General features: G+C 46.8%; 3 protein-coding genes across 10 annotated transcripts in view; 1 reads left to right on the top strand and 2 right to left on the bottom strand.

Moving 5' to 3' along the window:
- The window catches only part of arhgap27l (Rho GTPase activating protein 27, like), a 29275-nt gene extending 23171 nt beyond the window's left edge, over positions 1-6104 (top strand). For 3 of the 4 annotated variants that reach the window (XM_055152450.1, XM_055152452.1, XM_055152453.1), the window contains 2 exons: positions 45-150; positions 5288-6104. In XM_055152450.1, coding sequence (XP_055008425.1) covers positions 45-150; positions 5288-5465 — 284 coding nt within the window. In that variant the 3' untranslated portion in view covers positions 5466-6104. The remainder of the gene's footprint in view (positions 1-44; positions 151-5287) is intronic. The other variant, XM_055152451.1, reaches the window with a different exon arrangement.
- Positions 6105-7083: 979 nt separating this feature from the next.
- LOC110173647 (uncharacterized) lies at positions 7084-10316 on the bottom strand. Of its 2 annotated transcripts, none has more exons than XM_055152507.1 (4): positions 10175-10316; positions 9073-9338; positions 7946-8077; positions 7084-7507 (listed from the first exon to the last, which is right to left on the bottom strand). In XM_055152507.1, the coding sequence occupies exons 1-4, from the start codon at positions 10188-10190 to the stop codon at positions 7337-7339; spliced, it is 585 nt and encodes a 194-aa protein (XP_055008482.1). In that variant the 5' UTR covers positions 10191-10316; the 3' UTR covers positions 7084-7336. The 2 variants fall into 2 exon arrangements, with proteins under 2 accessions (XP_055008482.1, XP_055008481.1); XM_055152506.1 differs by lacking the exon at positions 10175-10316 and adding an exon at positions 9691-10000.
- Positions 10317-16343: 6027 nt separating this feature from the next.
- Positions 16344-26266, bottom strand: psmd3 (proteasome 26S subunit, non-ATPase 3). Of its 4 annotated transcripts, none has more exons than XM_055152469.1 (13): positions 26147-26266; positions 25906-26111; positions 24367-24557; positions 23422-23562; positions 22199-22335; positions 21304-21494; positions 18151-18254; positions 17939-18053; positions 17609-17728; positions 17281-17384; positions 16903-17058; positions 16652-16702; positions 16344-16547 (listed from the first exon to the last, which is right to left on the bottom strand). In XM_055152469.1, exons 2-13 carry the CDS (start codon positions 26054-26056, stop codon positions 16470-16472), a joined length of 1539 nt encoding a protein of 512 aa, XP_055008444.1. In that variant the 5' UTR covers positions 26057-26111; positions 26147-26266; the 3' UTR covers positions 16344-16469. The 4 variants fall into 4 exon arrangements, with proteins under 4 accessions (XP_055008444.1, XP_055008445.1, XP_055008446.1 ...); XM_055152470.1 differs by having other exon boundaries at positions 25906-26146; positions 26192-26264; XM_055152471.1 differs by having other exon boundaries at positions 26192-26215.
- Between the last annotated feature and the right edge of the window lie 1019 nt (positions 26267-27285).

Here is a 27285-nt window from a genome sequence, read left to right on the forward strand (position 1 = left end):
TAGTAGTAGTAGTAGTAATAGTACTTTGTGTATTTGTGTTTCAGAGTTACCGCAGTACTCTCAGAGAGTTTCCTACATTAAAGATTTGCTTCAGAATCTTCCTCTGCCGAACCACAGCACCATGGAGCTGCTCTTCAAACACCTGCACCGGTCAGTACTACAAATACTACAAATACTACAAATACTACAAATACTACAATACTACAAATACTACTAATACTACTAATACTACTAATACTACAAATACTACAAATACTACTAATACTACAAATACTACTAATACTACAAATACTACCACAAACACTACCACAAATACTTCAGATACTACTCCACTGTGTTCCAAATTCTGATGGAAATAATTTTTTTTCTGATTTTGCCAAATTGTCGATTTAAATGAATCTTCATAATTTTCTCGTCCTCAACTTTTAGAACAAATCGAAAGTTTCTGAACAAAAACTCCAAATGAAACTGAAGTTAAATCATAAAAATACAAACTTCAAATGTTCCACAAGATTCTGCACGAGAGTTTAAACCCTGAACCTCACTGTTGTACAAAACTCAAAATGGTCACGTGTTTTTTCAATCAGAAGTTTAAGTATTTTACTGAAATCCAAAGATGTTTCAGTCCAAACATCTGAGCAGCTCCAGTTCCATCTGAACACAGGAGCTTCACACTTCTTCATCCTCTGGACTCCGGAGTTTGAGGAGAGTTTGAGGAGAGTTTGAGGAGAGTTTGAGGAGAGTTTGTTGAGTTTGAGGAGAGTTTGTTGAGTTTGAGGAGAGTTTGTGGAGTTTGAGTTTGTTGAGTTTGAGGAGAGTTTGTTGAGTTTGAGGAGAGTTTGAGGAGAGTTTGAGGAGAGTTTGAGGAGAGTTTTGAGGAGAGTTTGAGGAGAGTTTGAGGAGAGTTTGTGGAGAGTTTGAGGAGAGTTTGTTGAGTTTGAGGAGAGTTTGAGTTGAGAGTTTGAGGAGAGGAGAGTTTGAGGAGAGTTTGTTGAGTTTGAGGAGAGTTTGAGGAGAGTTTGTTGAGTTTGTTGGAGAGTTTGGAGAGTTTGTTGAGTTTGAGGAGAGTTTGAGGAGAGTTTGAGGAGAGTTTGTTGAGTTTGAGGAGAGTTTGTTGAGTTTGAGGAGAGTTTGTGGAGAGTTTGAGGAGAGTTTGAGGAGAGTTTGAGGAGAGTTTGAGGAGAGTTGAGTTTGAGGAGAGTTTGAGGAGAGTTTGAGGAGAGTTTGAGGAGAGTTTGAGGAGAGTTTTGAGTTTGGAGAGTTTTGAGTTTGAGGAGAGTTTGAGGAGAGTTTGAGGAGAGTTTGTTGAGTTTGAGGAGAGTTTGAGGAGAGTTTGTTTGAGTTTGAGGAGAGTTTGAGGAGAGTTTGTTGAGGAGAGTTTGAGGGAGTTTGAGAGTTTAGGAGAGTTTGAGGAGAGTTTGAGTTTGGAGAGTTTGAGTTGAAGGAGAGTTTGGAGAGTTGTGGAGAGTTTGAGGAGAGTTTGAGGAGAGTTTGTGGAGAGTTTGTTGAGTTTGAGGAGAGTTTGAGGAGAGTTTGAGGAGAGTTTGAGGAGAGTTTGAGTTTGAGGAGAGTTTGAGGAGAGTTTGAGGAGAGTTTGAGGAGAGTTTGAGGAGAGTTTGAGGAGAGTTTGGAGAGTTTTGGAGAGTTTGAGGAGAGTTTGAGGAGAGTTTGTGGAGAGTTTGTTGAGTTTGAGGAGAGTTTGAGGAGAGTTTGAGGAGAGTTTGTGGAGAGTTTGTTGAGTTTGAGGAGAGTTTGAGGAGAGTTTGAGGAGAGTTTGAGGAGAGTTTGAGGAGAGTTTTGAGGAGAGTTTGAGGAGAGTTTGGAGAGTTTGGAGAGTTTGAGGAGAGTTTGAGGAGAGTTTGTTGAGTTTGAGGAGAGTTTGAGGAGAGTTTGAGGAGAGTTTGAGGAGAGTTTTTTGAGTTTGAGGAGAGTTTGAGGAGAGTTTGAGGAGAGTTTGAGGAGAGTTTTGGAGAGTTTGGAGAGTTTGTGGAGAGTTTGAGGAGAGTTTGGGAGAGTTTGTTGAGTTTGAGGAGAGTTTGAGGAGAGTTTGAGGAGAGTTTGAGGAGAGTTTGTGGAGAGTTTGTTGAGTTTGAGGAGAGTTTGAGGAGAGTTTGTTGAGTTTGAGGAGAGTTTGAGGAGAGTTTGAGGAGAGTTTGTTGAGTTTGAGGAGAGTTTGAGGAGAGTTTGAGGAGAGTTTGTTGAGTTTGAGGAGAGTTTGAGGAGAGTTTGAGGAGAGTTTTTGAGGAGAGTTTTGAGGAGAGTTTTTGAGGAGAGAGAGAGTTGAGGAGAGTTTTTGAGGAGAGTTTTTGAGGAGAGTTTGAGGAGAGTTTGTTGAGGAGAGTTTGAGGAGAGTTTGAGGAGAGTTTGTTGAGTTTGAGGAGAGTTTGAGGAGAGTTTGTGGAGAGTTTGTTGAGTTTGAGGAGAGTTTGAGGAGAGTTTGAGGAGAGTTTGAGAGAGTTTGAGGAGAGTTTGAGGAGAGTTTGAGGAGAGTTTGAGGAGAGTTTGTTGAGTTTGAGGAGAGTTTTTGGAGAGTTTGTGGAGAGTTTGTGGAGAGTTTGTTGAGTTTGAGGAGAGTTTGAGGAGAGTTTGAGGAGAGTTTGAGGAGAGTTTGAGGAGAGTTTTTGAGGAGAGTTTGTTGAGAGTTTGAGGAGAGTTTTGAGGAGAGTTTGTTTTTGGAGAGTTTGAGGAGAGTTTGAGGAGAGTTTGTGAGGAGAGTTTTGTTTGAGGAGAGTTTGAGGAGAGTTTGAGGAGAGTTTGAGGAGAGTTTGTTGAGTTTGAGGAGAGTTTGAGGAGAGTTTGAGGAGAGTTTGAGGAGAGTTTGAGGAGAGTTTGTGAGAGTTTGAGGAGAGTTTGAGGAGAGTTTGTTGAGTTTGTGGAGAGTTTGTGAGGAGAGTTTGAGGAGAGTTTGAGGAGAGTTTGTGGAGAGTTTGAGGAGAGTTTGAGGAGAGTTGTGGAGAGTTTGAGGAGAGTTTGTGGAGAGTTTGAGGAGAGTTTGAGGAGAGTTTGTTGAGTTTGAGGAGAGTTTGTGGAGAGTTTTTGAGGAGAGTTTGTGGAGAGTTTGTGGAGAGTTTGAGGAGAGTTTGTTGGAGAGTTTGAGGAGAGTTTGAGGAGAGTTTGAGGAGAGTTTTGAGGAGAGTTTGAGGAGAGTTTGAGGAGAGTTTGTTGAGAGTTTTGAGGAGAGTTTGTTGAGAGTTTGAGTTTGGAGAGTTTGTGAGAGTTTTTTGGAGAGTTTTGAGAGTGGAGAGTTTGTGAGGAGAGTTTGTGGAGAGTTTGAGGAGAGTTTGAGGAGAGTTTGTGGAGAGTTTGAGGAGAGTTTGAGGAGAGTTTGTTGAGTTTGAGGAGAGTTTGAGGAGAGTTTGAGGAGAGTTTGTTGAGTTTGAGGAGAGTTTGAGGAGAGTTTTTGAGTTTGAGGAGAGTTTGAGGAGAGTTTGAGGAGAGTTTGAGGAGAGGAGAGTTTGAGGAGAGTTTGTTTGTTTGGAGAGTTTGAGAGAGTTTTGAGGAGAGTTTGAGGAGAGTTGTGGAGAGTTGAGTTTGAGGAGAGTTTTTGTGGAGAGTTTGTGGAGAGTTTTGAGGAGAGTTTTGAGGGAGAGTTTGTGGAGAGTTTGAGGAGAGTTTGTGGAGAGTTTGTGGAGAGTTTGTTGAGTTTGAGGAGAGTTTGAGGAGAGTTTGTGGAGAGTTTTTTTGAGGAGAGTTTTTTGAGTTTGAGGAGAGTTTGTTGAGTTTGAGGAGAGTTTGTTTGGAGAGTTTGTGGGAGAGTTTGAGTTTGAGTTTGAGGAGAGTTTAGGAGAGTTTGAGGAGAGTTTGAGGAGAGTTTGAGGAGATGGAGAGTTTTGAGTTTGAGAGTTTGAGGAGAGTTTGAGAGTTTGGAGAGTTTGGAGAGTTTGTGGAGAGTTTGAGGAGAGTTTGAGGAGAGTTTGTGGAGAGTTTGAGTTTGAGGAGAGTTTGTGGAGAGTTTGAGGAGAGTTTGAGGAGAGTTTGTTGAGTTTGAGGAGAGTTTGTTGAGTTTGAGGAGAGTTTGGAGAGTTTGTGGAGAGTTTGAGGAGAGTTTGGAGAGTTTGAGGAGAGTTTGAGGAGAGTTTGAGGAGAGTTTGAGGAGAGTTTGTTGAGAGTTTGAGGAGAGTTTGAGGAGAGTTTGTGGAGAGTTTGGTTGGAGAGTTTGAGGAGAGTTTGAGGAGAGTTTGTGGAGAGTTTTGGAGAGTTTGGGGAGTTTGTGGAGAGTTTGGAGAGTTTGAGGAGAGTTTGAGGAGAGTTTGAGGAGAGTTTGAGGAGAGTGGAGAGTTTGAGGAGAGTTTGAGGAGAGTTTGAGGAGAGTTTGTTGAGTTTGTTTGCAGGATCTTCTGTTTGGACGTGACCTGCCTCCTGCTCTCAGATCTTTGGCTTGAGGCTCCAGAGTTTCTCAGGAGGGTTTGGCTCAGGGGAGGATGGAGCCACACGTGAAGCAGAGGGACTCCTGCAGCAGGAGATGAAGCTTTGTCCTGCTGAAGATGATTCTGCTACGGAAAACTCAGTTCTTTTTGTACCGTGGAAGAACGTGGTCAGACCTTTACAGAGGTCACGTTCTCACCTTCAGGGAGCCTGAAGAGGCCGACTTCTCTCCCCATGATTCCGGCCCAAAACACGACTCTGCCTCCTCGTTGGGACATGGACGTGTCCACCTCCGTCCATCTGGAGCGTCCAGGGCTGAAGGCTCCTCAAACACGTTCAGTCTCGTTCAGTGTTTGAGGAGCCGTCTTCAGGTGGCTCTGATCTTCTGGAGACGTTTCTACTGAATTTTATTTAAGGCCCAGTAGAAGGTTTGTGCGAAGCTTCAGCTTCAGCCTCAGGAGGATCCTGCACCGTGATGTTCTGTCTCCAGAAGCTCCAGCAGCTTCAGACTCCTGTTTGTTTTATAACGTCGTTTCAGCCGCTGAACCAGAGACAAATCTACAAACAGAACCACGACTCACCTGGAAAACCCAGGCTCAAGAGTCTGAGAGACTACTTGTACTTGTACTTGTACTTGTACTTGTAGTACTTGTACTTGTACTTGTAGTAACAGTACTTGTACTTGTAGTAACAGTACTTGTACTTGTAGTACTTGTACTTGTAGTAACAGTACTTGTACTTGTACTTGTAGTAACAGTACTTGTACTTGTAGTACTTGTACTTGTACTTGTAGTAACAGTACTTGTAGTAACAGTACTTGTACTTGTACTTGTAGTAACAGTACTTGTACTTGTAGTAACAGTACTTGTACTTGTACTTGTAGTAGTACTTGTACTTGTAGTAATAGTACTTGTACTTTCAGGGTGGTGGAGCACGGCGAGCACAACCGGATGTCGTGTCAGAGTTTGGCGATCGTCTTCGGTCCCACGTTGCTCCGCCCACAGGTGGAGTCCAACCTGACGGTGCACATGGTTTTCCAGAGTCAGATCATCGAACTGCTGCTGCGGGAGGGACCGGCGCTGTTCATCACGCCGCCGTGACATCATCACGCCGCCGTGACATCATCACGCCGCCGTGACATCATCACGCCGCCGTGACATCATCACGCCGCCGTGATGCCGCCGTGACGCTGCCGTGACACCGGCCACGCCATCACCACCATCACCACGCTGAAGGAGGGGCCGGCGCTTTTCGACGCCGCGGTGATGTCGTGACGCCGTCGCCTTCACGGTGTCACACCCCGTCACAATAAGAGTCCGGCCTCACCATGAAATTGCCGTGTTTCCCCTTTCACAATAAAAGCTGTGAACTACTGGCCCTTCACAATAAAAGCACTTGGACTCCTTCAGAATAAAGCGACAAAAAAGAACACAGGAATCAAAAGGAAAGGACACGAGGCCTTAGGAAAGGACATATGCTAAGGACACTAAAGGAACAAAATAAACTTTGGGTAAAAAAACTTTGAAATTAACTTTTGTTTTTGGGAAAACCTGAACCAACAGAAACACCAGACCTGGTTCAGTCCTGGTTTAGACCTGGTTTAGACCTGGTTTAGACCTGGTTTAGTTCTGGTTTAGACCTGGTTTAGACCTGGTTTAGACCTGGTTTAGACCTGGTTTAGACCTGGTTTAGACCTGGTTTAGTTCTGGTTTAGACCTGGTTTAGACCTGGTTTAGACCTGGTTTCTGGTTTAGACCTGGTTTAGACCTGGTTTAGACCTGGTTTAGACCTGGTTTAGACTGGTTTAGTTCTGGTTTAGACCTGGTTTAGACCTGGTTTAGTTCTGGTTTAGTCCTGGAGTCCTGGTTTAGTTTACCTGGTTTAGTCCTGGTTTAGTCCTGGTTTTCCTGGTTTAGTCCTGGTTTAGTCCCTGGTTTAGTCCTGGTTTAGTCCTGGTTTAGTCCTGGTTTAGTTTGGGTCCTGGTTTAGACCTGGTTAGTCCTGGTTTAGTCCTGGTTTAGTCCTGGTTTAGACCTGGTTTAGTCCTGGTTTAGACCTGGTTTAGTTCTGGTTTGGTTTAGTCCTGGTTTAGTCCTGGTTTTAGTCCTGGTTTTCCTGGTTTAGACCTGGTTTAGACCTGGTTTAGTTCCTGGTTTAGACCTGGTTTAGTCCTGGTTAGTTTAGACCTGGTTTAGACCTGGTTTAGTCCCTTTAGTCCTGGTTTAGAGTCCTGGTTTCCTGGTTTAGTTTAGTCCTGGTTTAGTCCTGGTTTAGTCCTGGTTTAGTCCAGGTTTAGACCTGGTTTAGTCCAGGTTTAGTCCTGGTTTAGTGGTTTAGTTAGTCCTGGTTTAGTCCAGGTTTAGTCCTGGTTTAGTCCAGGTTTAGTCCAGGTTTAGTCCAGGTTTAGTCCAGGTTTAGTCCAGGTTTAGACCTGGTTTAGTTCTGTTCAGTGTCAGAGCTGCATTTTCTAGAGGAACAAATACGACCTTTTGACCTCCTCCCTTTGTTTCCTTCCTCCTCCCCTCCTCCTCTTCCTCCTCCTCTTCCTCTCGTTGTTTTGTGGTGACAGATTTTTTTATGAGTTAAATGTATTTTATTGTGGCGGGGGTTTTATAAAGTGTCTTTTATTTTGAAAGTCTCGCCTCGTTCTGATTATTTGTTTTGTTTTTTCACTGAGATGAAACGTGGGAGGGCATCTGGAGTAAACACATAAACATGTTTGTGTAAAAAAACGACTTTATTAAAATAAACTTATTACAAAAAACTTCATTTGCATAAATATGAACATAAATAAATAAATAATTTATAAATAAATCTTTGATTTGAATAAATACATAAATACAATCACACAATCAAAGGCACAAACGTCCCACAGGTGCAGTCTGGGTGAGGATGGAAGGGCATCTGGAGTAAAGATCTGCACCGAGTCATAAAGCACTTCTGGTCTTGTTCCGGTCCGGACCTCAGACCCTCAGACCTGTGGAAGCTTGCGGAGGGCGCGGCTCAGGTCGTGGCAGAACGCTCGCAGAGTGGTTAGCGTCAGGTGCACGGCCACCTCGGTGTCGTAGTCGCCGTGGAGACGAGTCAGAATGCTGCTCCCTGATTGGACCGTAGAGATGACCACGCCCATCAATGACATCATCTGAAACACAACATGTGACCTTCAGTTTGACACGCCCACATGACACGAGCTAGGAGGTAGGAGGTAGGATGTAGGAGGTAGGATGTAGGAGGTAGGATGTAGGAGGTATGAGTTAGGATCTAGGAGATAGGACCTAGGATGTAGGAAGTAGAAGTTGGGATGTAGGAGGTGGGAGTTAGGATGTAGGACGTAGGAATTAGGATGTAGGAAATAGGAGCTAGGACGTAGGAAGTAGGAGTTAGAATGTAAGATGCAGGAGTTAGGATGTAGGAGGTAGGAGTTAGGATGCAGGAGGTAGAAAGTAGGAGGTAGGAGCTACGAGGTAGGATATAGGGGTTAGGAGGTAGGATGTAGGACGTAGGAGTTCGGATGTACGAGTTAGGATGTAGGGGTTAGGATGTAGGAGGTAGGAGTTAAGAGGTAGGAGTTAGGACTCACCTCAGCTGTCTGGGCCTGCAGGTCACTCAGGTCGGCGTGCAGGTCACTGAGCGCGCTCAGTTTGGACGACAGATCTCCCACAATCCTCTGCTGCTGCTCCAGCCCCGCCCACATCCACCGCACGCAGTCCTCCTGAAACCGGACCAGAACCAGGTCTAAAACAGGTCTAAACTGGACCAGAACCAGGTCTCTTGTTGAGATCCGCGGAGATGGGCGACTTTTTCATCCGCCAACGCGTCGTAAAACTCATCATCCGCCCGCTGTCCATTTGCAACCACAGTTTTTAACCAGTTTTCAAAACCGCACCCGCCCGCCGTCCGCTCGCTCTCCTCCCATTTGCTCCGAGTTCAGAGTTTTTTAGTTGAGTAGTGAAACCGCCACCCGCCAGAATTGAATTAAAATATTATTTTTCATCACGTCGTCCGCGGTTTAGCCGCGGAGTCCACGCATCTCTAGTCTCTTGTGGGTGAGTGTGTGAGCGAGTGTGGGGGGTCTGGGCAGGTGCGGGCAGGTGTCTGGGCAGGTGCGGGCAGGTGTCTGGGCAGGTGTGGGCAGGTGTGGGCAGGTGTGGGCAGGTGTGGGCAGGTGTCTGGGCAGGTGTGGGCAGGTGTGGGCGGTGTGGGCGGGTGTCTGGGCGGGTGTGGGCGGGTGCGGGCGGGTGTCTGGGCGGGTGTGGGCGGGTGTGGGCAGGTGTCTGGGCGGGTGTCTGGGCGGGTGTGGGCGGGTGTGGGCGGGTGTCTGGGCAGGTGTCTGGGCGGGTGTCTGGCGGGTGTCTGGGCGGTGTGGGCAGGTGTGGGCGGGTGCGGGCGGGTGTCTGGGCGGGTGTGGGCGGGTGTCTGAGCAGGTGCGGGCAGGTGTCTGGGCGGGTGTGGGTGGGTGTGGGCGGGTGTCTGAGCAGGTGCGGGCGGGTGTCTGGCAGGTGTCTGGGCGGGTGCGGGCGGGTCTGGGCAGGTGTCTGGGCGGGTGCGGGCGGGTGTCTGGCGGGTGTCTGAGCAGGTGTGGGCAGGTGTGGGCGGGTGCGGGCAGGTGTCTGGGCGGGTGTCTGGGCGGGTGTGGGCAGGTGTGGGCGGGTGCGGGCGGGTGTCTGGGCGGGTGTCTGGGCAGGTGCGGGCAGGTGCGGGACTCACCTGGCTGAAGGTGGGCGACAGCAGGTTGGGGACCGGAGGGGGCGTGATCTGCAGCTGTGACATCATCAGTTGCAGCTCGGGGGCGGGGCCTGAGGGGTCAAAGGTGAGTCCTGATGACGTCACGGTCTGAGCGTGGATCTGAACCAGACTCTGGAGGATCTTCTGGACCAACATCTGAGACCGGACCAGGATCTGAGTCTGGTCTGAGGTCCAAGGTCCGACAGGGGCAGAGTGCGCCAGCGCCGCCAGGAGCAGGAGGAGGGGTACTGCACGACAGAGTACTGTTACTACAAGTACTACTACTAGTACTACTACTACTACTATTATTACTACTATTACTACTACTACTAATAATAATACATCAGACTTAAATCACACTTTTGGACACTCAAAGACGCTTCACAAAAAAAAACCTACTACTAATACTCAAGTAAAAGTATGAAAGTACCCAAGTAAAAAAGTACTTAAAGAGTAAAAAGTCAAAGTATTTATCTGATGAAAACTAAAAACGACCAAATAAACTCACGACAAATACTTTTACTACACTGTACTCTGAATGTACTGCAGTAAAAGTACATGTACCTGCTCCCAGAAGTACTGCAGTAAAAGTACATGTACCTGCTCTCAGAAGTAGTGCAGTAAAAGTACTCTCAGAGGAAGTAAAAGTACTTCGTCCGTGTTCTTCGTGACCTTCGCGCTCAGAGCCTCGGTCCCGCGGGTCTCGCGCTGTGACGCAGCACAAAAAGCCGCACGTGCGTAAAAAAAACACGTTTATAACGTGACACTTTGACATGAGCGCGAGCGCGTTAGAATAAAGAACCGTGACCCGCGCACGCGCACTGGAGACGCGCCGTGTCCGTGGATTCCAGTCATTCCACAGCGCGCGAGGAGATAAAACTAAGAAACAAGGAAAGGAAAGGAGGAAACAAGGAAACAAAGTTGTGAGGAGGTTTAGGACTCACCAGAACCAGACCGAGACCCGGTCCAGACCCGGTCCAGATCCGGTCCAGACCCGGTCCGGTCCCGGTCCGGTCCCGGGACAGGGAACAGGCGCAGAAGTGCGAAGTGCGTGAGAGAAGTGCGTCTGTGCGTGCGCGCTCACCTGTGCTCGTGCTCATATCTCGGTGCGCGTGGCCGTGGACAGGCTCGCGCTTCCATTGGGCTCGTGGGGTTTTTATTGGAGGCGCGTGGCGGAGCTTCCATTCCGACTCACGCGCGACTCATCCCGAGAAAAAACCCGCGATTTCACCTGCGTCACTGCGTCACCGTGCGTCACCGCGGGTTTTGTCAACGCCATCAAAATTATACATGCAAGAAAAAACAAACATAATAATAAAAATTATACATGCAACATATACTCCAGTACTCAAGTACTCCAGTACTGCAATACTCCAGTACTCAAGTACTCCAACACTGCAGTACTCCAATACTCCAACACTCCAGTACTGCAGTACTCCAATACTCCAGTATATGAGTACTCCAGTACTGCAGTACTCCAATACTCCAGTACATGAGTACTCCAGTACTGCAATACTCCAGTACTCAAGTACTCCAGTACTGCAATACTCCAGTACTCAAGTACTCCAGTACTGCAATACTCCAATACTCCAACACTCCAGTACTGCAGTACTCCAATACTCCAGTACATGAGTACTCCAGTACTGCAGTATTCCTGTACTCATGTACTCGAGTACACACTTGTGTAGATGTTGGACTTCATGTGTCTCGGGGCTCGTCTGTCGCTGGACGCATCAGGACTTGATAAAAACTAAAAGTTCACAGACGTGGACAAAACTGTTCCTCTGGAAATGAAAGAAAAATCAACAATTTTCACTGAAATAAGTTGAAACTGATAAAAGTTTCAATAATAAATAAAAATCTACTTAAAATTGTCCAACAAAAATCAAACATTGTTTTTCATGTGAGGTTCAACAGAATCATTAGAAACTAAATAATGAAACTGTTCTGGACAAACATGATGTTTCCTTAACTTCATATTTTGTTGCACAAGTTTTGAGACAAACAAATGATTTGTGTAACTGTGAGTGAAACTTCTGCTCTGGACAACTGGGATTTTGATCCACGAGAACAAACTGTTCTAGTCTCAGGTTTGAAGGTTCCTTCTCCAGACGCTTGTTTCACCTCCAGAACAGAAGAACACTCCAGAACAGAAGAACGCTCCAGAACAGAAGAACAGAAGAACACTCCAGAACAGAAGAACGCTCCAGAACAGAAGAACGCTCAGAACAGAAGAACAGAAGAACACTCCAGAACAGAAGAACACTCCAGAACAGAAGAACACTCCAGAACAGAAGAACAGAAGAACGCTCCAGAACAGAAGAACGCTCCAGAACAGAAGAACAGAAGAACACTCCAGAACAGAAGAACGCTCCAGAACAGAAGAACACTCCAGAACAGAAGAACACTCCAGAACAGAAGAACAGAAGAACGCTCCAGAACAGAAGAACAGAAGAACACTCCAGAACAGAAGAATGCTCCAGAATAGAAGAACGCTCCAGAACAAAGAACAGAAGAACGCTCCAGAACAGAAGAACAGAAGAACACTCCAGAACAGAAGAACGCTTCAGAACAGAAGAACACTCCAGAACAGAAGAACAGAAGAACGCTTCAGAACAGAAGAACACTCCAGAACAGAAGAACGCTCCAGAACAGAAGAACGCTCCAGAACAAAGAACAGAAGAACGCTCCAGAACAGAAGAACAGAAGAACACTCCAGAACAGAAGAACGCTCCAGAATAGAAGAACACTCCAGAACAGAAGAACACTCCAGAACAGAAGAACGCTTCAGAACAGAAGAACGCTCCAGAACAGAAGAACAGAAGAACGCTCCAGAACAGAAGAACAGAAGAACACTCCAGAACAGAAGAACGCTCCAGAACAGAAGAACGCTCCAGAACCAAAGAACAGAAGAACGAGAACAGACACTCCAGAACAGAAGAACACTTCAGAACAGAAGAACACTTCAGAACAGAAGAACACTCCAGAACAGAAGAACAGAAGAACGCTTCAGAACAGAAGAACACTCCAGAACAGAAGAACGCTCCAGAACAGAAGAACGCTCCAGAACAAAGAACAGAAGAATGCTCCAGAACAGAAGAACACTCCAGAACAGAAGAACGCTCCAGAATAGAAGAACACTCCAGAACAGAAGAACGCTTCAGAACAGAAGAACGCTCCAGAACAGAAGAACAGAAGAACGCTCCAGAACAGAAGAACAGAAGAACACTCCAGAACAGAAGAACGCTCCAGAACAGAAGAACGCTCCAGAACAAAGAACAGAAGAACGCTCAGAAAGAACAGAAGAACACTCCAGAACAGAAGAACGCTCCAGAATAGAAGAACACTCCAGAACAGAAGAACGCTTCAGAACAGAAGAACGCTCCAGAACAGAAGAACAGAAGAACGCTCCAGAACAGAAGAACAGAAGAACACTCCAGAACAGAAGAACACTCCAGAACAGAAGAACGCTCCAGAACAAAGAACAGAAGAACGCTCCAGAACAGAAGAACACTCCAGAACAGAAGAACACTCCAGAACAGAAGAACGCTCCAGAACAGAAGAACACTCCAGAACAGAAGAATGCTCCAGAACAGAAGAACGCTCCAGAACAGTCCAGTGTTTTGTTCTTAGTCGTTCTTGTGTGTTTTTCTCTGTGTGTTTTGGGTCATTTTCCTGTTGAAGACTCGTGACCTACGACTGAGATCAAACTTTCTGACACGAGGCGACACATTTTGTTCCAAAACACTTTGATAGTTTTGAGATTCTGTTGTATTTTTCACAGATTCAAGACGTCCTGAGCCTGATGCAGCAGAACCAAACCAAACCTCCTCCGTGCTTCACAGTGGGGACAGTGTTCTTTTCTTGGTCTGCTTCATGTTTGCGTCTGTGAACATAGAGCTGATGTGTCTTGCCAAAGCGCTTCAGTTTTGTCTCATCTGTCCAAAGAAAATTCTCCCAGAAGTTTTGTGGTTTGTTCATCTGCACTGAGACACTTTGGCTCAAACACTGATGGATGGTGTGATCTGACACTGATGTCACACGAGTGACCTGACACACAACAGTGGCCCGACACACAACCAGTGACCCGACACACAACCAGTGACCCGACACACAACCAGTGACCCGACACACAACAGTGGCCCGACACACAACCAGTGACCCGACACACAACCAGTGATACATATACATATACATGTATATGTATATAAGATATGTCCAAATATCCATCTGTCCGTATATCCTGTATATCGATATACAATATATATATCGATATATTACATTGATATATATATCGATATATTACATTGATATATATATCGATATATTACATTGATATATATATCGATATATTACATTGATATATATATCGATATAGACCCGGACCAGGCCCGGACCTGGACCTCTGAAGTCCGGGTTCAGTCCTGTTTTTAGGCAGCTTTTTGACTGCAGGGCATTTCACTGTAGTACTGTGTATTTGTAGTACTGTGCGGTTGTAGTAGTAGTACAGTGTAGTTGTAGTACTGTATAGTAGTAGTAGTAGTAGTACTGTGCAGTAGTAGTATTATGTAGTATTAGTACACAGACTCTCGTACTTTAGCAGAAGTCGGTCAGAGTTGCGTCAGAGTTTTCCCACATTTCATCATCGGCACAAATCCACATCACACACTTCCTCCAGAAGCCCGAGTACTTTTACTGCGCAGTACTTTGTGCAGTACTTCCCTACTTCCCGGTGTGTGTACTTGTACTTGTACAGACTTGTCGCTCGGGGACTTCAGTGAGACGTCACGCTCTGCGACTCAGATCCTGTTTCTAGGAAAATTTAATGAATACATGTTTAGGAAGTTCCTTTCCTGCTCATCGACGCGGACGCGTGTCCCAACTGATGATGTCATCATGTGGTGATACAGGAAGTGCTCCACTGTGTTTTTAAACTCCACACACACAGGAGAACCTGGAGTAAAGCTCCTGTGACTCGTTCTGATCTGAAATGTTTTAGTCACATGAGTCTGAACCCGTCAGAGGATCTTTAAAGAACTCAGGTTTTAAACAGGTTCAGTTTGATGCAGACGAGAAGAGAACGAGGAAGAAGAGAAGGAGGAAGAGGAGGATGAGAAGAAGGAGGAAGGCTCCTGTGGGCAGAGACTCCTGAGTTTGGAAACATGAGAAACTCCAGGCTCCGCCCCTGGATAAACCTGGATTAACCAGAGAAGGTCTGGACCTGCCCCAGACCCGAGGATCTGCTCTTCCTCCTCCCTCTTTCCACTGATTGCATTTATAAAGCACCTTTCAAGATCCACAAAGTGCTTTACACTTCATTATTCAGTCACTCCACACTCAGTGGTGTAAACTACTACTGTAGCCACAGCTGCCCTGAGGCAGACTGACGGAAGTGAGGCTGCCAATCTGCACCATCGGCCCCTCCGACCACCACCATCTCTCACGCTCACACCACTTTCATACTAGGCAATGTGGGTAAAGTGTCTTGCCTAAGGACACAACAACAGTTTTTTGCCACTGGCGCCTCCTGTGGCACCTGGAACTCCCAGTGTCTCCATCCAAGTCCTACCCAGGCCCAGACCTGCTGAGCTTCTGAGATCTGATGGGATCAGGCTTTTACAAGCCGGTGTGGCTTTTCACTCCTGTTTGAAATCCCTTTGTTAAAGAAACGGTAAAAGTTTCCTCCACTTTCCCCGTGACAAAGAACAGAGACAAAGCTGAAGCTCCTGTGGAGCTCCACAGCGCCTCCTCTGGTCTCGGCCACGTTTCCCTTGTGGATCAATAGTTTGTCTCAAAGACTTTTGTAAAATGATAAGATAAGATAAGATAATCCTTTATTGTCTCCCATGGGAGAAATTTGTCTTGGGACAGAGGGTCACATGTTTGATCAAAAAACAGGACGACACAACACAAAGCAGCACATAAACAAACACCATAAAACAAAGTAAATATGAGACCAAGTGTGACCACGAGTGATGCACCAACAGGACCTTAAATTATCCTTAACAGGCCCTTGCATTCTTCTGTTCTATTAATTATTGCACATTCCCTTAGCCTATGTGCAGTTTTAGTTATTATTGCACATTCCCTTAGCCTATGTGCAGTTTTAGTTATTATTGCACATTCCCTTAGCCTATGTGTAGTTTTGGTTATTATTGCACATTCCCTTAGCCTATGTGCAGTTTTGATTGCACAATCCCTAAGCCTTTTATAATTATTTTTTAACTGCATTATCTGAGTTTAGCAGTTTAACAGCTAGTGGCACAAAAGAATGTTTGAATCTGTTCAGTTTACAGTTTGGGACCTGAACCTTCTGCCTGATGGCATCAACTCAAACTGACTGTGAAGAACATGGGTTGGGTCATTGATCACCTTCCTGCTGAGTTTCCTCACAGTCTCCTCAAAAATTTGCTGAAGTGAGTTTGGGGCCACACCCATTATTTTACCTGCTCTTTTAGTCAAGGTAAAAATCTGTGCTTTAAGTTTGACTGACAGGTCACCAAACCATGTTGACATGTCATAGCGTAAGATAGATTCTATGCATGTTTTATAAAACAACAGCATTACATTGGTGTCAACTCCATGTGACGTAAGCCGTCTTAAAAAATAGAGACGCTGGCTGATTCTTGAGCAAATGAAACATTAAAAGTAAAAGTTCAGGACTGATCCCCTCAGGAGCCCCAGAGCTGCACTTTTATTTAAATCTGTTTCTGAAATGTTCTAAACTCAAACATGTGGCTGAATCTGAGTCTGAGCTTCTGCTGTGGAACACGAGACCTGGACATGAAAAAGTCTGGAGAAAATGAAACGTGACTCAGTTTTATGGAAGATCTCAGGTTCAGAGGAACATTTAAAGAGGAGCTCGTGTGAACGTGTGAGGTCCTGGTGTGAACGTGTGAGGTCCTGGTGTGAGGTCCTGGTGTGAACGTGTGAGGTCCTGGTGTGAACGTGTGAGGTCCTGGTGTGAACGTGTGAGGTCCTGGTGTGAACGTGTGAGGCCCTGGTGTGAGGTCCTGGTGTGAACGTGTGAGGTCCTGGTGTGAACGTGTGAGGTCCTGGTGTGAACGTGTGAGGTCCTGGTGTGAGGTCCTGGTGTGAACGTGTGAGGTCCTGGTGTGAGGTCCTGGTGTGAACGTGTGAGGTCCTGGTGTGAGGTCCTGGTGTGAACGTGTGAGGTCCTGGTGTGAGGTCCTGGTGTGAACGTGTGAGGTCCGTGGTTCAGTGAAACGTCTCAAAATTAAACGACCCAAAAATTTTCAGACAAAAGCAGGAATTTATTCAGTTTTACATGAACATTTCAGAAAACAAAACTCAGAAGGAACACGAGGTTTAGGGTCTGGACCTGGACCTGGACCAGGACCAGGACCAGGATCAGGGACTCAGGGGAAACTGTCGTCATCGTCTTCGGCCATTTCTTTGGCAAACTCCAGGTCCTGCTGCTCCCGCTCCCTCCGCTCCTGCAACACACACAGAACATTCAGTCAGATGCCCTCCCCCTTTAGCCCTGATGCCCTCCCTTTAGCCCTGATGCCCTCCCTTTAGCCCTGATGCCCTCCCGTACCTCTGCAGACTCCAGGTCCTTGTTGTAGGCTTTGGGGGGAAACCTCATGGCCTGAAACACAAAACATACAGTGAGCCCCCTGCAGGGTGAGCCCGGTACTACTGAGCTTTTCTACTCAGACCTCAGCTGCAAATGTGTCCCAACACAAATCTTACCTTCACAGACGTGTTGTGGAGGACGTTCTTACCTTCACAGACGTGTTGTGGAGGACGTTCTTACCTTCACAGACGTGTTGTGGAGGACGTTCTTACCTTCACAGACATGTTGTGGATGTCCAGGCAGAAGGAGATGCGTTGGTGGAAGGCGAGTTGAGGTTCTCTGGTGCTGTAAATGTCCATCGTCTCTTTGGACTGGACAAATCCTTTCTCGTGGTTTATACTGGCCTCGATCACGCCGTCTCGGATCGCCTGGACACACCCACGTCAAGCTGGTTTAGACTTGGTCCAGTCCTTAGTCCAGTCCCCGTATGGTCCCGTCCTTGGTCCAGTCCTTAGTCCAGTCCCCGTACGGTCCCGTCCTTGGTCCAGTCCATAGTCCAGTCCCCGTACGGTCCAGTCCTGGTCCAGTCCCTGTACGGTCCAGTCCTGGTCCAGTCCCTGTACGGTCCAGTCCTTAGTCCCGGTTCGTACTTTGGCCACGATGAACTCTGCGTCTTCAGGACTGTCGAGCTGCAGTTTGAGCGCGATGTCGCTCAGAGAAATCCTCGAGTACGACAGGCTCATCATCCTCACACCTGACAGAGACAGGTGAGACAGGTGAGACAGGTGAGACAGGTGAGACAGGTGAGACAGGTGAGACAGGTGAGACAGGTGTGTTCAGTGCCCTCGACCCCTGAGTCAGATTTTTCAACTCATTTGCTTCAAAGCAGTGAAAAGCTCTGAGGAGGATTTACACCAACAGTAGTATTTGCAGTAGTATTTGTAGCAGTATTTGTAGTAGTATTTGCAGTACTCGTACCTGTCTTGATGACGTTGTGCCGGAGGCGGATGATCAGGGTGTAGGTTCCGTCCGTTTGGAACTTTTCTCCGAACTGCTCCAGAACCTGATTAAACTTCGAAAGATTCCCCGTCCTCACGGCTGAAGAGAAGAAGAAGAAAGAGAAGAAGAAGAAAGAGAAGGAGAAAGAGGAGGAGAAAGAGGAGGAGAGACATTAATAGCAGCTCTGGTGGTTTCAGCCAAATCGACTGTGGCACAAGTGAAGAACAATCATGAGAAAGTGGAAGTTAAACTTTTTTTTGGTCTCGGGTCTCGGGTCCCGGGTCTCGGGTCTCGGGTCCCGGGTCTTACCCTGTGTGAGGAGGAAGTAGGGGTGCAGGGACCTCTTGAGGGACGGTTGTCTGAACTGCAGTCTGTCTGGAATCTCCCCCAACAACAGCTCCACCACGATCAGCAGCTTATGGACCTGAGGACCAGAGCAGCGTCAGAACATCTGACCTGAGCTTCGGCCCGGTTTTAAGAGTACAGGGTCAGGGGTCGGGGGTCGGGGTCAAAGTTCATACCGTCTGTTTGAAGCCCACGGCCGTGTGCTGTGGAGCTTTCCTCAGAGCGTTGGTGAGAGTGCGTCGAGCCTCCGAGTATTCCAACTGGATCGCCTTGATACGACCTGAAGGAAAAGAACACGTTTGAGTGATTGTGTGTGTGTGTGTGTGTGTGTATGGTTGTGTGTGTGTGTGTATGGTTGTGTGTGTATATGTGTATGGTTGTGTGTGTGTGTGTGTGTGTATATATGTGTATGATTGTGTGTGTGTATGTATTAGGGACGGGCATTCAATGAAATGTTCTTAATCGATCGTCGGAAGAATTAACGATCGATTATCGATTAATCATGAACGTTTTTCTATTAAAATGATCATCATTATTATTTCTATCTGCACTAATCTGCATCAATAAATTCAACTTTACGACATATAAACATAACGACTCTAGATCCACATCAGCTGTTTGACATTATAATGTGTTTAATTCAGTTTTGTTCAAATCTCACAGAAACAAAACTTAAAACCACATCACTAATTTACATAAACTAAGTGAAGATAAAACTCCAGCTCTTGTGTCGCTGATGTGGTTCAACTTGTGTTGGATTAAAAGACATGACTCAGGTGAATACAGGTCAGTGTGACCAGATTTGTGTTTGTCAAAACCAGGACAGCGTACGGGGGGAGGGGGGCGGGGCCTCGTCATCCACATTGAGCGACTCTCACCCGGAAAAACTTTTTCCCACTGGACACAGAAACATATGTGCTGCTTTATCCACTGTGCACATGGACTCACACTTGTCCCAACGCAACGGAAAGTGTGGAATTTCTTCTACAAATCCTGGTTAAATCCACATTTGTGCTTCGGTTCGTTACAGACTGACCCACTGTTTGCGTGTCGCTCCTTCTGATGCAGAGACACATGTACACACCTGTTTGGTCAGGCTACGCACAGCAACCTACATTCGGTTTGTCGATTAAAATTAACATAGTCGATGAAATTTTTAATAATCAATTATCGATTAATCGACTAATCATGCCCATCCCTAGTATATATGTGAGTATGGTTGTGTGTGTGTGTATGTGTATGGTTGTGTGTGCGTGTATGTGTGTATGGTTGTTTGTGTGTGTATGTGTGTGTGTATATGTGTCTGGTTGTTTGTGTGTGTGTATGGTTGTGTGTGTGTGTATATGTGTGTGTGTGTGTGTGTGAGTATGGTTGTGTGTGTGTGTGTATATGTGTATGGTTGTGTGTGTGTATATGTGTATGGTTGTGTGTGTGTGTGTGTGTGTGTGTGTGTGTGGTTGTGTGTGTGTATATGTGTATGGTTGTTTGTGTGTGTATATGTGTGTATGGTTGTGTGTGTTTGTGTGTGTGTGCATGGTTGTGTGTGTGTGTATGGTTGTGTGTGTGTATGTGTGTATGGTTGTATGTGTTGTGTGTATATGTGTATGGTTGTTTGTGTGTGTGTATATGTGTGTATGGTTGTGTGTTTGTGTGTGTGTGCATGGTTGTGTGTGTGTGTGTGTGCGCATGGTTGTGTGTGTGTATGGTGTATGTGTGTGTGTATATGTGTATGGTTGTGTGTGTGTATATGTGTGTATGGTTGTGTGTGTGTATATGTGTATGGTTGTGTGTGTGTATATGTGTATGGTTGTGTGTGTGTATATGTGTATGGTGTGTGTGTGTGTGTGTGTGTATGGTTGTGTGTGTGTGTGTGTGTGTGTGTATGGTTGTGTGTGTGTATATGTGTATGGTTGTTTGTGTGTATATGTGTGTATGTGTGTGTGTGTGTGTGTGTGTATATGTGTGTATGGTTGTGTGTGTGTGTGTATATGTGTGTATGGTTGTGTGTGTGTGTGTGTATGGTTGTGTGTGTGTGTGTGTGTGTATATGTGTATGGTTGTGTGTGTGTGTGTGTGTATATGTATGGTTGTGTGTGTGTGTGTATATGTATGGTTGTGTGTGTGTGTATATGTGTATGGTTGTGTGTGTGTGGTTGTGTGTACATGTGTGTGTGTGGTTGTGTGTGTGTGTGTGTGTATATGTGTATGGTTGTGTGTGTGTGTGTGTGTGTGTATGTGTATGGTGTGTGTGTGTGTGTGTGTGTGTGTATATGTGTATGGTTGTGTGTGTGTGTGTGTGTGTGTATATGTGTGTATGGTTGTGTGTGTGTGTGTGTATATGTGTATGGTTGTGTGTGTGTGTGTGTATATGTGTATGGTTGTGTGTGTGTGTATGTATATGTGTATGGTTGTGTGTGTGTGTATATGTGTATCGTTGTGTGTTTTTCTGCAGTTCATTTTTTAAACCAGCAGATGGAGCCAGAGACTCACAACACAAATGTTCCACACTGACGCTCATCTACAACTGAACTACAACTACAACTACAACAACTGAACTACAACTACAACAACTGAACTACAACTACAACAACAACTGAACTACAACTGCAACTACAACAACAACTACAACAACAACTACAACTACAACAACTGAACTACAACTACAACAACAACTACAACAACTGAACTACAACTACAACAACAACTGAACTACAACTGCAACTACAACAACAACTACAACAACAACTACAACTACAACAACTGAACTACAACTACAACAACAACTACAACAACTGAACTACAACTACAACTACAACTACAACTACATCTGCAACTACAACTACAACTACAACTACAACAACAACAACAACTACAACTACAACAACAACTACAACAACAACTACTACAACAACAACTACAACAACAACTACAACAACAACTACAGATTGTTGTAGTAGTAGTAGTAGTAGTAGTAGTAGTAGTAGTAGTAGTAGTAGTAGTAGTAGTAGTAGTAGTAGTAACTGTGTAGTAGAGGTATCGGGCCCACTCGTTGTTGTAGTAGTAGTAGTAGTATTCGTAGTACCTGTGTAGTAGAGGTATCGGGCCCACTCGTTGTTGTAGTAGTAGTAGTAGTATTCGTAGTACCTGTGTAGTAGAGGTATCGGGCCCACTCGTTGTTGTAGTAGTAGTAGTAGTATTCGTAGTACCTGTGTAGTAGAGGTATCGGGCCCACTCGTTGTTGTAGTAGTAGTAGTAGTATTCGTAGTACCTGTGTAGTAGAGGTATCGGGCCCACTCGTTGTTGTAGTAGTAGTAGTAGTATTCGTAGTACCTGTGTAGTAGAGGTATCGGGCCCACTCGTTGTTGTTGGCGACCTCGGGGAACACAGACTTGGACACGAGTTTCTCGGCCTGGTCGTAAAGGTTAAACTCCAGATAATTCCTCAGCAGGAGGTTGAGGAGCACAGCCTGTCCGTCCGTGTCATGTCTGAGCGTCGACGTCCGGAGCCGCGTGTGGAGGAAACTGAGGACAGAAACGGACCAAAAAGAAACGGACACATGAGGCGCGTGTGGAGGAAACTGAGGACAGAAACGGACCAAAAAGAAACAGACACATGAGGCGCGTGTGGAGGAAACTGAGGACAGAAACGGACCAAAAAGAAACAGACACATGAGGCGCGTGTGGAGGAAACTGAGGACAGAAACGGACCAAAAAGAAACAGACACATGAGGCGCGTGTGAGGGAAACTGAGGACAGAAACGGACCAAAAAGAAACAGACACATGAGGCGCGTGTGAGGGAAACTGAGGACAGAAACGGACCAAAAAGAAACAGACACATGAGGCGCGTGTGAGGGAAACTGAGGACAGAAACGGACCAAAAAGAAACTTTTCGTACACTCTCACGTGTGTGTGTGTGTTGTGTGTTACCTGCGTATTGTGTGTAGTTGTTGCAGGTTTTCGTACACTCTCGCCTGTGTGTGTTGTGGGTTGTGTGTGTGTAGTGTGTGTGTGTGTAGTGTGTTGTGGGTTGTGTGTGTAGTGTGTGTGTGTTGTGTGTTACCTGCGTATTGTGTGTAGTTGTTGCAGGTTTTCGTACACTCTGGCGTGTGTGTTGTGGGTTGTGTGTGTGTGTAGTGTGTAGTGTGTGTGTTGTGGGTTGTGTGTGTGTGTAGTGTGTGTGTGTAGTGTGTGTGTGTGTGTAGTGTGTGTGTGTGTTGTGCGTTACCTGCGTATTGTGTGTAGTTGTTGCAAGTTTTCGTACACTCTCGCGTGGTAGTAGAAACATTTGGCGGCCACCAGGTCCAGAGCTCTGCGGTTCTTTGAGCAAATCTTCTGCATCAGGTCATCAGAGACTTTCTGGGCCTGGACCAGGACCAGAGAAAGACCGGGGTTAGACCAGGACCAGAAAGAGACCGGGGTTAGACCAGAGAGAGACCGGGGTTAGACCAGGACCAGAGAAAGACCGGGGTTAGACCAGGACCAGAGAGAGACCGGGGTTAGACCAGAAGACCAGACCAGACCAGAGAAAGACCGGGGTTAGACCAGACCAGAAGAGACCGGGGTTAGACCAGGACCAGAGAGAGACCGGGGTTAGACCAGGACCAGAGAGAGACCGGGGTTAGACCAGGACCAGAGAGAGACCGGGGTTAGACCAGGACCAGAGAGAGACCGGGGTTAGACCAGGACCAGAGAGAGACCGGGGTTAGACCAGGACCAGAGAGAGACCGGGGTTAGACCAGGACCAGAGAGAGACCGGGGTTAGACCAGGACCAGAGAGAGACCGGGGTCTGATTTTAGAGGAGGAGCAGAGTTTAGACCAGGGCTAAAAAAAAAAACAAGAAGGTACAGAAGAGCAGAAGTGTGTGTGGAGTACGTGGGTGTAGGCGTGTGTGCGTCTATGTGTGTTGTGTGTGTGTGTGTGTGTGTGTGTGTGTGTGTGTGTGTGTGTGTGTGTGTGTGTGTGTGTGTGTGTGTGTGTGTGTGTGTGTGTGTGTGTGTGTGTGTGTGTGTGTGTGTGTGTGTGTGTGTGTGTGTGTGTGTTGTGTCGTGTGTGTGTGTGTGTGTGTGTGTGTGTGTGTGTGTGTGTGTGTGTGTGTTGTGTGTGTGTGTGTGTGTACCTGTGTGTAGCTCTTGGTGGAGCACAGGTGTGTGTGTGTGTGTGTGTGTGTGTGTGTGTGTGTGTCGCGTGTGTGTGTGTGTGTGTGTGTGTTGTGTGTGTGTGTGTGTGTGTTGTGTGTGTTTGTGTGTGTATAGTGTGTGTGTGTGTGTGTGTGTGTACCTGTGTGTAGCTCTTGGTGGAGCACAGGTGTGTGTGGTGTGTGTGTGTTGTGTGTGTGTGTGTGTGTTGTGTGTGTGTGTGTACCTGTGTGTAGCTCTTGGTGGAGCACAGGTGTGTGTGTTGTGTGTGTGTGTGTGTGTGTGTGTGTGTGTGTGTGTGTGTGTGTGTACCTGTGTGTAGCTCTTGGTGGAGCACAGGTGGATGATGAGGAGCAGTTGGAGAAAAGCTTCGACCTCGGGGAGCAGAGGAGCAGACGCAGCTTTTCCCGTACGAGGACGAAACTGAACGTCCCCTTCACACATTTCCATGGGCTGCGCACACAAACAGGAAGAAAAACACTCAGATGCCCTCCCACCAAAACCACCCAAAAAACACTCAGGTGCCCTCCCCTCGTGTGTGTGTGTCGGACGCCGTCCCCTCGTGTGTGTGTGTCGGACGCCGTCCTCTCGTGTGTGTGTGTCGGACGCCGTCCTCTCGTGTGTGTGTGTCGGACGCCGTCCTCTCGTGTGTGTGTGTCGGACGCCGTCCTCTCGTGTGTGTGTGTCGGACGCCCTCCTCTCGTGTGTGTGTGTGTCGGACGCCTCCTCTCGTGTGTGTGTGTGTCGGCGCCCTCCTCTCATATGTGTGTGTGTGTCGGGCGCCCTCCCCTCATATGTGTGTGTGTCGGGCGCGCCCTCCTCTCATATGTGTGTGTGTCGGGCGCCCTCCCCCTCATGTGTGTGTGTCGGGCGCCCTCCTCTCATATGTGTGTGTGTCAGGCGCCCTCCTCATGTGTGTGTGTCGGGCGCCCTCCCCTCATATGTGTGTGTGTGTCGGGCGCCCTCCCCTCATATGTGTGTGTGTCGGGCGCCCTCCCCTCGTGTGTGTCGGACGCCCTCCCCTCGTGTGTGTCGGGTGCCCTCCCCTCGTGTGTGTCGGACGCCCTCCCCTCGTGTGTGTCGGGTGCCCTCCCCTCGCGTGCGTGTCGGGTGCCCTCCTCTTATATATGTGTGTGTCGGGTGCCCTCCTCTTATATATGTGCGTGTCGGGCGCCCTCCCCTCGCGTGCGCGTCGGGCGCCCTCCCCTCGCGTGCGCGTCGGGCGCCCTCCCCTCGCGTGTGTGTCGGGGGCCGTACCTCCTCGAGGAAGCTGAGCAGGTAGTCCCTGGCGGTGGCGTTGCTGGTGTAGAAGCCGGAGATGGTTTTGTGGAGCACGTTGGCGTTGAGGCGGCGGGTGATGGCGGGCAGAGCTCTGAGGGCGCGAAGGACGAACCGCGGCTCCTTCCCCTGGACCGCCTTCTCGATCTGACGCACGTGCTCCTTAATGTCTGCGCCGGGGAGCGGGTCAGCCACAAGAGCAGCACACACAGAGAGAGAGAGAGGGTCAGCCACAAGAGCAACACACACAGAGATTCAATGGTTAAATTCTTGACTTGTGTTTTTACATAAATGTGCGGCTCGTGTGGAGGTTTGTTAAGTTTATTTAAATGGAACTTTTCTCACTGCAAATGTCTGAAATCCTCTGACGTGTGTGTGTGTGTGTGTGTGTGTGTGTGTGTGTGTGTGTGTGAGTGTGAGTGTGAGTGTGAGTGTGAGTGTGAGTGTGTGTTAAGGCTGAGTATCATTAAGAAGTTGCCGATACGATACATACCTCAATACGTAGGCCACGATACGATACATATCTCGATACAGTGCACTTTCGGTTCGATACGATATATTTCAAATGGATTCGATACGGTTCAATAAAAAACAAAAGTTACATCATGGCTCTGATACTAAAAGTGTTTGTTAAACCACTTCTTGTGCAAAGTTCATCTGAAAAATGCCCATTTTAATCATCAAAACAGTGAAAATGTCAAATGTGTTGCATAAAAAAAGATTCCTTCCTCTGAACACGCAACAAAACTGTACTGCTGTCACAAAATAGTGAAAATATACCCCAAAGTACTCTTGGCGATATATCGATAGAGCAGCCCATGATATCGATACTGTGTCATCGCATTAAACGATACGATATACCGATATATCAATATTTTTGCACAGCTCTAGTGTGTGTCTGTCTGCGTGTGTATATGTCTGCATATATATATATATATATTTTTTTTTTTTATATAAAAAATAAACTCATTTTAATCATGTGTCACATCTGACTCACACGATGGATCAAATATTGTTCCATGTGTCTCTGTGTGTCTCATGTGTAAAACTCTGGGAGTTAAACGTGTCAACCCTGGTCCTGGGTCTGAGTCTGGTCCTGGGTCTAGTCCTGGTCCTGGGTCTGGGTCTAGTCCTGGGTCTGGGTCTAGTCCTGGTCTGGGTCTAGTCCTGGTCCTGGGTCTAGTCCTGGTCCTGGGTCTAGTCCTGGTCCTGGGTCTAGTCCTGGTCCTGGGTCTGGTCCTGTTTCAGGAGCAGCTTTAGCTCAGTGACTCCGCGAATATTCCCCTGACAAACTCCACAAACCTCCACAAAACACAGACAAACACAGAGACACACAGTCCAGACTAAACCCGACCTAGACCCGAACTAGACCCGGACCGTCCCGGGTTCTGTTGGGTTTAAATCAGAGTTTGTGTCAGAGTTTGTCTCTTTAGATCTGCAGCTCTCAGCTTTTGTTTATTAGCACTGGAGCTAACATGCTAACATGCTAACGGACAGAAGGTGCGGCCCGGCTCTTACCCTCCAGAGTGAGGCCGTCCTGTTCTCCTGCTGTGGCCGCAGGAGGCGCCTCTTCCTCGGGCATGTCCACGTCCTGAGGTTCGGGGCCTTTCGTTTCTTTCGGCTCCTTCTTCGCCGCTTTTTCCCGTCGCTTCGCCGCGGTCTCCTTCATCACGAGTCCGGGGAGTGCGCCGCTCTGTGGGGGTTCTGTGGGGGTTCTGGTGGAGGTTCTGTGGGGGTTCTGGTGGGGGTTCTGGTGGAGGTTCTGGTGGAGGTTCTGTAGAGGTTCTGTAGAGGTTCTGTGGAGGTTCTGTGGAGGTTCTGCACGTCCTGCTTCGGTGAGTTTCTGATTCAGATTCTGCAGTGTCACGGCCGCGGCGTCACTGCGCCTGCGCAGAGCCGCGGGGGTTTGTGGGAGATTCGCTGCAAATTAAAATAAAATAAAATGATACTTTTAAAACTGAATTTTACAGTTGAACTCAGAAAAGTGTTTTCTGGATCCTCGGGTGAGTCGGACTTTAATGTTTCATGTTTTGGTAAAAACCTGCGCTCGTGGCTCACAATGTTTGGTTTGGTTTTGGTGAAACAAATAAAGTATTTTTGTTTTTATTGTTATCGTTAAACGGCGGAACATTTCCATTTGTTGTCAAATAAATGTGATGTTTGTTTAGGATGTTTGGAGCAGCGGCTCCAGCAGAGGGCGCAGTTTAACCCAAACCTTTTACACTCAAAGAGTTTATTGAGTCACGTGATCCACGGCGAACATAAATGTAAATGTACTACAAATATATGTATATAAATGTACTACAGACTGTATATAAATAAATAAATATATAAATGTTTTTGGGGTTTTTTTTGCCTTTGATCAGAGTGTGTCTCGTTTTGTTTCGTTAGTGTCAGTGTGTGAATGAAAATGAAGACGTGTTCTGTAGGGACACAGTACACACACAATGTATAAAGATATTTGTATAAACATACACAGAGTGTGTGTTGTGTTGTGTGTTGTGTGTTGTGTGTGTGTTGTGTTGTGTGTGTTTCTTGTGACTCTGTTTCTTTGTCACTTTTCATTTTTGTAAAAGGAGGAAAACTAGACGCACAAACCTGAACTTTTTCTCTTTCTTTCTTTTTCTTTTTCTCTCTTTCTCTTCCTCTTTTCTGTTTCTTTGGGTTTTTTTTCTGAGAATCAAACTGTAAAAGTTTGAATGAAACAAACTCAGCACAAAAAAACTGCAGCTTCACTCACAACAACAAACCACAAACACACAGACGCACAACACAACACACAATATACACACAACACAACACACACACACACAGAACACACACACAACACACATACACAACACACACACAACACACACACACACAACACACACACACACACAAACACACAACACACAC

The sequence above is a fragment of the Boleophthalmus pectinirostris genome, unplaced genomic scaffold, assembly GCF_026225935.1.
Source record: "Boleophthalmus pectinirostris isolate CB_2022bp ecotype Guang Dong unplaced genomic scaffold, ASM2622593v1 HiC_scaffold_17, whole genome shotgun sequence".
Lineage (NCBI taxonomy): Eukaryota > Metazoa > Chordata > Actinopteri > Gobiiformes > Gobiidae > Boleophthalmus > Boleophthalmus pectinirostris.